The sequence below is a fragment of the Propithecus coquereli genome, unplaced genomic scaffold, assembly GCF_000956105.1.
Source record: "Propithecus coquereli isolate 6110/MARCELLA unplaced genomic scaffold, Pcoq_1.0 Scaffold44, whole genome shotgun sequence".
Lineage (NCBI taxonomy): Eukaryota > Metazoa > Chordata > Mammalia > Primates > Indriidae > Propithecus > Propithecus coquereli.
Window position 1 is genome coordinate 12,066,536 of NW_012150174.1, and position 9,985 is coordinate 12,076,520.

The 9,985-nt window shown below is 45.7% G+C and overlaps 1 protein-coding gene across 5 annotated transcripts in view; it reads right to left on the minus strand.

Annotated features, from left to right (window-relative positions):
- Positions 1-9,985, minus strand: part of PPFIBP2 (PTPRF interacting protein, binding protein 2 (liprin beta 2)) — a 109,670-nt gene that overhangs the window by 33,388 nt on the left and 66,297 nt on the right. For all 5 annotated transcript variants that reach the window (XM_012654399.1, XM_012654401.1, XM_012654402.1 and 2 more), the window contains one exon: positions 522-614. In XM_012654399.1, the coding sequence (XP_012509853.1) occupies positions 522-614 (93 nt within the window). The remainder of the gene's footprint in view (positions 1-521; positions 615-9,985) is intronic.

Below are 9,985 nucleotides of genomic sequence, written 5' to 3' on the forward strand. Positions count from 1 at the left end.
GGCCAGACAATTCTTGGAAGAAATTCTCTTAACTTTTCTTGCATGTTTCCATGGCCATTTCTCCCTTTCTTTGCAGACAGGATGGGTGCTGGTCTCTATTAGAAATCTGGATCCTGACACTTGTTTGCTGGCCCCACAGTTAGAACTTAGCAACGTGGGCCTATCAGACAGAGCCCAGCACCTGGCACTATGAGGTCTCTTCTCTGTGAGGCCTGCCTCTGGGGGAGGTCATCTAGGCATCTACATCTGGTGCCTAGCCCCTTCCTGGCCCAACTTCAGCTAGGCGCTACAGGGTGCAGCAAGAGGAAGCAGATTCGGTTATTGCACTTTAGTGGCTCATAGTATTGCAGGCTTTCCCCCTGAGGAGTCTTCCTGAATCACATCTGAATCACTGGTCCATGCCCACACAGTAGGGTTGATCTGCATTTTCAGACATAAGCTACTGGAAAGGCTGAGTTTGAACACAGACTCTCCCCACAGGCCTCCATGCTCTCTCCATCAGCATCAGAACCGCCTCTTACCTTAGTGGCCTTCAGCTTCCACTCATACTGATTCCGTTCATTTTCCAACTCTTCCACTTTGATTTTGAGGTGCCTGAGCTCTTGCAGTAACTCCTGGAGGGATGAAGGACAAAGACAAAGTTATGATGGTTAAAGAATGTGCCTGGATCTACAAACCAGGTTAATCTCATGCACAGAGGATGCAGAACTGCATCAAGCTCCATGCGGCAGCTATAATCTTTAAACATGGCCCTGTTTCACAAAAGCCGTGTAGCTATTTAAAAATAAAGGCCAGGTAGGCCGGGCGCGGTGGCTCACACCTGTAATCATAGCACTCTGGGAGGCCGAGGCGGACGGATTGTTTGAGCTCAGGAGTTCAAAACCAGCCTGAGCAAGAGCAAGACCCCATCTCTACTAAAAATACAAAGAAATTAATCGGACAACTAAAAATATATAGAAAAAATTAGCCAGGCATGGTGGTGCATGCCTGTAGCCCCAGCTACTCGGGAGGCTGAGGCAGAAGGATTGCTTGAGCCCAGGAAGAGTTTGAGGTTGCTGTGAGCTAGGCTGACGCCACGGCACTCTAGCCTGGGCAACAGAGTGAGACTCTGTCTCAAAATAAATAAATAAATAAATAAAGGCCAGGGAGTTAGTGGCATAGAAAGTGAAAACTTTAGCTGGGCATGGTGGTGTGCACCTGTAGTCCCAGCTACTCGGGAGGCTGAGGCAGAAGGATTGCTTGAGCCCAGGAAGAGTTTGAGGTTGGTGTGAGAGCTATGATGACGCCACTGTACTCCAGCCCAGGCAACAGAGTGATACTGTTTCAGGAAAATAAAAAAAAGTGAAAACTTTCCTCTTATTTTTAGAACCTTTTCTGCCTGCCCCTTTCTCTGACATCTGTGTCCTCTATGGGGTGCCAACATCATGCACACATGTGTAGGGGGGGCAGCCAGGTAGGGCTTTGGAGTGGCAGGAAGAGTGATGCTGAAATGAGGCAGCTTCTACCCTTCTGATGCAAAGTAGCAGTACGTAGGCAGACTGGGAGCATCTCTTTGTGCTAGGGGTGGAGGAACCCAGAGGAGGTGGTCGGTGGTCCTGGAAGGCTTCACAGAGGAAGTGACAGGCAGCAGGATAGAAACGAAACACTACATGCCAAATGCAGATGCCAGTATGGGTGTTCCAGTTCAGAGGAGGAGGTTGGTTTGAAGAAAGAAGGGAGGAAGTAGGGATAAGAGAGGGAAAGGCAGATAACCCACTGGGCTGGAGCAGAGGATGGGTATGGGCAGAGAGTGGGAGATGAGGCTGGGAAGTTAAGGAGGGGCCCTATCGTAAAGGGGTGAGAGTGTAAGGAGTTCTGATGCCATTCTCTGGACAGCAGGGAGCCATGGAAGGTGCCAAGTGGGAAGTGGAGACCCAGCTAAGCACTGTTGTCTTAACCAAGTTTCCCTTAGACAATTGGTCCTGCTGATTAGTTCCTATAAGAACCGGCATAAAGGAAGTTATTTCCATAGGCTTTCTGAACTCTAAACTCACACAACAAATGTCCCCCTAACATCTCCCTGTGGAGGTCACAAGGGCATCTCAGGACTGTCATGCCCCAAGGGGAACCCTTAACTCCTCTCTAAGTCACCCCCATCTCACCAAATGGCACATCCACCCATCTAATCACCGGAGTCAGAAACCTAGGATCCCTCCTTGGCATTTCCCCCTCTCTTTCCCTCCAGGCCTTATTAATTCCACTTCCAGGAAAACAACCTGAATGTCTCATTTCTCTCCAACTCGACCACCACTGCTCTGGCCTGGCAGTTGGTGTCGGCAGCCTGGACATTCTGTTTGTTGGATGCCCCTCTGTTGTCTTGCCCCTCTCAAATTCATTGACCTCCACGCATTCAAGGGAACAATAAGATTAAAATACAAATCTGACCATGGAGCTCCCCTGCTCCTCAAAGCTGTAAACTTTAAGACGTGACCAACAGCCAGGCCTCGCTGAGCTCCCTGCCTGTCTCTTGGGTCACTCTTTGTCCCCAGTTATGTGCCAGTCACAGTGGACAGTGTTCAGTTCCTCTTCTCAACTTAGGCCTTCACAGACACCATTTCCTCTGGAACTGTCTGCCAGGTTAACGCCCGCCGGTCCTTCAGGCCTCCCTGACCAAAGCTATCCTGACCTCCACACTGTGCCAAGAATGCTATGCTCTGCTATACTCTCCTTGTACTCTGTGAGCCTCCTACAAAATTTGTAATCAAATGTTCATTTTTATAATTGCTAATGGCTAGTTCACCTGCTATACCATAAACTCCATGAGGCATTTGCCAACCTCTGATTATCTATTAATAGCAGCGCACACAGTAAGTATGTGCTATTTGTCAATGAATAAACACACGAAGCTCAAATCATCATTTCACTGGCCTGGAGGTCTTGGCATTCTGAGACAATCCACCATAAGTGACATTGCTTACACTTGAATTTTGAAGGGTAATTTATTAAGACTGTCTCATAGCTGAGGTGAGCATCTATCGATGCCCGTTTTAAAAAGTATCTTCCAAGCTAAGGTTATTGCATCTGTAATCTGCATCACTGAACTCCAAGGACTTAGTCACCTGCTTTGACTTGCAGCAGGTCCAGAATCATTTCCTGAGAGCATTATCGGCCCTGCCTGAGGAGCTCCAACACCCAGAAGTCAGGGGTTCTTCTGCTCAGGCTTATGTCCTAGCCAGGCTACTCAGTTTGTCCTGAGAGGACACCAGGCCTGCTGATATCAGAATCAGAAGCATGCAGGCTACTACTGCCTGAGGGGCGGCCACTATGGGGACACAAAGGCCACGCTCTCTGGGCTCTTGTGACCTCTTTGGCACATCCTCCTCCTCCTGTGCTATTTGTTGCATGTCGTTAGCTACAAACACTGGTACATATTTTATCTTCCTTTAGAAGTCTTGCTGGAGTTACCCACTCAACATGGGACATGCCTAATACCCTCCCAGCACCTATCCAAGTCTACACTTCACATCTTGACTTTTATTTTTTTCCCGGCCTTCAAAGTAGTAGGAAATCTTCTCCACCTAACCTCTCCCCCAATGCCTAAGTCTGCGTAGAGATTTTCGACAGATTCCATGATTGAGCATGGATCATGGTAACTTCCAGCCACGTCACGCTCTGTAGTGCTCATGGCTATTCTCATGTCAGCCTTTTTTGAGGGGTGGGAGGGCCTCCAAGTCCTCTTCAACAACAGGCTCACCTCTGGTGCAGCTGCCATCACTGGGCACCAGCAAGGTTATGAAGACCACGTCACCCCCTGTGAGGGGCCAAGTCCAGAATCCTAGTCAGATACACTCCACATGGCCCAGAGGTTCTGAAATCACCCTGATGTGATTATGTGGGCGAAATATTCCTAGAAATTGAGATGATGACTTAATTGTTCGCAGCAAATGGAAACTGGTGATTTATTTTCTCACTGGGGGCAAACATCTTTAAATATAAACTTGAAAGGATTCTTTTTCATAATGCTATTTTTTTTCTTAAAAAAAAAAAAGTGAGAATCTCATGAAATGATTCACATTTCCAGCCTGGGGGGGAGGGGGGTGGGGAATCAGGATCTGAATCACATATCTGGGGAGGAGAATCCTGACGCTTCCTTTTGCACAAATGCCCCATCACTCAGAGCATCTGGCACACCTGCTTTCCCAGCCCTAAGGGAGATGAGTGCCACCTATCCGAGGGTTGGCCTCACCTGCTCAGACCCTGCTCAGTGAGGGTCACAGAGCTTACATCCCAAGAGGAGTGAGTGAGTCCCAGCTCTGCCCAGAGGTAACAACAGATCCATGCTAAGCCACTGCACTCTGTTCTGGTTAAGAGAAACCCCAGCCCCTCCACCAATGAAATGCCCCACACACGCATGCTCTGATATACTTAAGTGTGATTCCTACAGGTGACCCCTCCCAACAGGCACAGTCCTGGCTGCAGGGCTGGGGCTCGGCCACACCTTCGCTGGCCGCCATCTCCTCGGGATGGTCCCTACTGAGTAACAGGTGCTCTTGAATCTGCCTGTGGATGTCCAGCTGTAGCCTACACATCTGCTCCTGCAGCTCACTGATCACATTCAGAACCGACTGTAGGAAGGAAAAGAGAGGAGAGAAAAGCACTCAAGGTCAGAGAGCGAACTCCTTGAGAGAGTAGCACAGAAGGAAGGAAGTGTGCAGAGGGTGAGTAGCAGGTGGCACCCAGCGGTCACTGTCAATGGCCATCCACCTTCTTCACAGGAACCATAAGACATGGCATTTCTCCTAAGTCCTGCCCCATCTGGGGGCCTGTCTTGCAGTTCGAACAACCCCCCGACAGCTCCTTTGTGCCATACCAGATGACCATCCTTGCATGTCAACATCTGAGGCACGGAGTCTAGAAGAAACCCTTCATCCAAGAAGCAATGGCAGAGATGAGTGCACGGCAGGGACACACTCTCGGAAATAGCCCCTCTACCCACATGTCCATGCTATACATGCCAACTGCCATGCCCAAACACCCAACATGTCAACACCTGTACACAGGTGACACAGCATGCACCACACTCATACATGGTATGTCCATGGTATGTCCCCAGCCCTGGATGCATTCAGGTGCCAATATGCCTATATTTCTCCATCCTGTCTGCAAGACTATCCCAAACAATGTTTTTGTAACACTTCATTGGTGTGGATTCGCCTGGGACACATTCCTGGCCAAACCAATGAGGTCAATCTGATGTGACTCACTCTTAGACGACATGGATCCCTACTTTGTCTTCTAGCTTCTCACAAACCATCACAGGGCTGACCCCAAACCCAGTAGACTATTGTAGCTATCAGAGGCATCAGTGGAATCAAATCCATTCTTTGATCTTATCAGGAACATAGCTAAAAAATAAAGAGGCTTTGTATTGTCCTCAGCATTGTCCTTTAGCTTGGGGTTTGCTCTTCCTACTGGTCATGCAGTTGCACTTTTATTCATCCTTAGTGTATGTCCTTTCTATCCTTTGTATAAGCCCCTTTGAAAACCAGTTCCTCTCAAGGTACCTCTAAGCTCTTCCTTTTTACTGGTATTATTTGTGAGGCTGCACAGTCAGAATGATATTATTTTTAAGCAGTTAAATATTGAGTCATCTTCTCTTCTAGAGTTCCCCATCCATTTTATTCCTAAACTTTCAAAGTTATGACTTACCCACGTCTACAGCGCACATCTGTCTATGCCGACTTTTCCCCCACACTCGTGTTCCTGAGCTTTCAAATAACAATGACCACTTTCTCTCCAGGTGCCTATCACTTTTACTTCACAAATGACTTTCTGCCTTTGCTCCAATATTGGAACTAGAAGGGCAGTTTTCCCAGTTTTGTTTCCTAGTCTCTGAGTAGAAAGTAAGCAAGTGAGAAAATCATACTTTCAAATACTCCGCCATTGAGCTGGAGATCTTTAGGAACTATCCAAATAGTTGCTGCTCCCTTTCCTCCATGACTGTCCCTTGTCTGTATCAATCAGTTTGGGGACCAGGAATGCATCGATTTTCCTCCCTCGGCTCAGTGTGACTGTGGTGCCCCCCACAGTCCTGGGCTACTCTCCCTTAATTCTCCCCAACCACACGTTGCAGTTCTCCAGTTTGCATTTAGCCTCAGGCCTGGCATTGCAACTTAGCTTAGTGATTCCTCATCTCCAGGGCCAGCCCATCTCCTCTCCTAACAGGTTTGCTTCTCTCCCGTAGGCAGATCCTTTTGTAGCTCTGTTCTGTTCTTGGGTCCCACATCAAGAAGTCCAGGTGACATTTATGAGGTTATAATTGCTGTCCTGTGTTGTAAGCTCAGCTCACTTTTTTTTATTATTCCTGCTTTGCCAACCATCAGTGTTCTTTCTCATGGTTCTTTTCTATGTGAAACTGCTGGGCCCCTCCCATGATCACCGTGCTTCCCGTCCTATTTCACCTGTTAATCTTGTACATATTTTTTCTTAGTTCTTTCTCTCTCTCTCCCTTCAGGCTCAATTTAATATTGGCCTGGCACTCTTATATATTGCATTGCTGATGGGAACATAATCTCTATATTCTATACAGGAAAAATCTGGAAATATCTAAGATTTTATGTGCATGTACCCCGTGACCCATCAATTCCACTTCAACATCCTCACACGTAGACAAGACTATTTGGCATTATCTATAATAGCAAAAACTTGGAAACAACGTAAATGTCCACTGAGAGAGAATTGGTTAAATAAATGAGGCTATAGTCAGGTAGTGGAACAATATGTAGACATAGATATGAATGATAAAGCTTTTTTAAAACATAATTGGTAAGAAAATAATGCCAACTTCTAAATTTAAAAAGGAAAGGTCTAGAATAATGTACATTTGTATAAAAATGAGGGAAAGAATGTATGTGTGTACATATATATATATATATCCACACGAACTTGCTTGTCCATGCATAAAATAACTCTGGGAGGATACAAAACACGCTAATAGCACTGGTTTCTGACTGCCAGCTGGAGGACACATACTGAAAAAGACTTTTGCTATATACTCTTTTGAACTTTTGATTTTTGAACTGTGGGAGTGTATTTCCTATATTAATGAAAATAAAGTAATTAAAACAAAAACAACAATAATACAATTCTCCTCATCAGGCCAGCTCATCGCTGAGCAAACACAATCTTCCCAGCCCTCATTCTGTACCCTAAGGCTGTCATTCTGGTTGTGCCAGTTCAGAAATGAGAGTCCCTCCCTTCCAAGGTCCTAATCATGTGAAGAAAGAAGGGAAGATGGCACCACCTGTGCTGTAAAACATTCCATCATATGCCAGGAAATCCTAAAGATTCTTTACGGTTCTCTCCTGCACACGTATATCCCTCACCAATCAGGCTGACTCCACCTCTTAGCACATGTTGGACCTCTGCTCCCCTCTAAACAGGCTGTTCTGGTAACTCTGCACAGCACCCTCTGGGTGCCACAGTGGGATCCAGCAGAGGCCTCCTGTACCCGCAAAGCACAGGGAAGCCAGACTTCCCTCTCCAAGGAAGAGCCATCCAAGCAGCATGCCCTTGAAATAAGTCTGCTGTGGTGTGCCACACGAGGTTTTCGTTCGCCTCTGGATCTCTTTCTTTCATGCTTCATCCTCCTTATTCTGGTATTTACTTTCCAGGTCAATCACTTTCCCACAGTCCCACTTTTCAGGAGTAAATTTAATTCACTCAATCTTGGGTGTCCTGGAATGACCCAAAACCGCTGCAAAAAAGCTGATGAGAAAAGGTAAACAGGAAACCCCATAGTTCACCCACGTCTCATTTGCTGCCACTGACTGACTCTCGAGCAAAGCCGGCCATCAGGAAACCTGTGCCTCCGAGTCCTCAGGTCTTACGGAACAGCCGCCAGTAACCATTTCCACAACTTGGGACAGGCAACAGGACACTGGCTTAGGCTATGATCAGAACCAGTGCAGAAGGAGCAGACGGCAATGCTCTTGTCAACGGCATCTTCTTTTTTCCATTAAAACATAAAATGAAATTTCAGGATAAAGCCTGAGCTACACTGAGGAAGTTTATTTTAGATCTGGCTACCTCATACCTCAAAATAAAAAAATGCCCTGCCCTTTCCAAACCACAAGCAATCAGCCCTTAGGCTAAGAACATTCACTGGAAGAAAACAGCAGCAGTATCCTATGGGAAGCAGCATTCCCTTTACTCATGCAATTACAGCCTCCTGGTGACCTTAGCAAAATGTCCCACTCAAAATAAACATCTCCACACACATGACAACAGTGCAGCTTACGCAGCATCCCACGGTTTTAAGGCCCTGGTGACCCAGACAGTCACAGATAGAGGCAGAAGTTCTGGGCATACCAGCAAAGATTATGTTCGATTACAAAAACGAGGAATTTGTTTCAGGTCATGTGGTTGCTCACTGATTATCACAGGTTTGAACAGCCTACGGAATTCCTCCACATGGAAACCTAATATTTGTACTAGCAACTGGGAAGGGCTGTTATCTGGTAGGAATGAGGCCAGAAGCTCAGGGTCTATGTTGCCTCATGCATTAACAGCCTGATGGAAAACCAAAACAAAAAACCAAAAAGCCTCAGATTTAAAACAATCCTTCAGAAAAGAAAGAAAAAAGCAAATAGTAAAATGATTGTGTTAGTGATACTTGTCCCAGAAGTGGGAGCTCTCCCTCCTTCCTGCCTTCCCTATAAAGGGATTGAGTTGTCCCAGCTTGGTACCAACTCTGCAGGCTTCCACAGGGGGACCGATTCTTACACATACTCCCTCACATGGATCCCTATGGTGACTGGTGCAGAACTAGACATGTGACCCAAATTGGCCCATGAGATGCAATTCTGGGGCTTTTGCTGGAGCCTTTGAGAAAGAATCTCTTTCTCTGCAAGGGTTGCTGGGCTGGCAGGAGATCAATCTAAAGCTGCTGATGGCCATCTTGAGACTAAGGCTAACACAGAACCAACTGACACAGTTAAGACTGATTTCTAGTGACACCATGAGGTTACCTGGATCTAGTGTCATATAGGACTTTTTAAACCCTGGACTTTTCAAGCTGTGTGATGTAATAACTCTTCCTCCTCCCTATTTTTCTTAAGTGGCTTTGAGTTGAGTCTCTGCCACTTTAAGCCTTCTCAGAGTTTATTGAATTCTGTCCCTAAAGCCCTAATGTATGTTCACATGTAATCACACATCTTGAAATAAGTGGTAAAATAACTTTAAGCCAGGAGAAAATTCAGTTACTTCTTTCTGAACATTTGAAAACCAGAATCCATTCAACTAATACTTTGCACAGATCAGATTTCATTCTGTGAGACCTTTGCAGAATATAAATAATGTATCTAAGTCTACATTTCCATTTCCAGCATGTTTAACAATACTACCACTAAGTGATCAAAGATAGCTATTATAACGCTATGTGTCCAGCACTATGCTAAAGGCTGTACATACACTGTCTCATTCATTCCTCATAATAACCAAAGAAATAGAAAGTATTACTATCTCCATCTTACAAAAGAAGAAACAGAGGTTTGGGAGGTTACATTACTTGCCCAAGATCACAAGGCTTAGTAGTTGAGCTTGGATTAAAGCCAGGAGATCTGATTCAACAGCCTGTACTCCTAATCACCATTGGCTACTTTCCTCAGCTTGCTGGAGATATCTCTTTTAGGCAACTCTACTTCTTACTAATGAGCATGTTCTCAAAAGCAATACAAGGCATACATCCTACACATTAGAAGTGTTTCAATCGCCAGTGTTTACCCTATGGCAGGTGCCAGTACATGCACAGTAATGTAATGTTGGCATTTATCAGAAAGGAACACCATCCATCTTTACAATTTGGAGAGGCCTAAATGAAGCAAAGAGATGAAGATAAACCAAGTACCTATAAAATGCCAGGTAACTATGATAGGCACTTAACTTTCATGATTTTATTTGGAATTTACCACACAGATATCCATTTTATGGATAAAGAAATGAAACT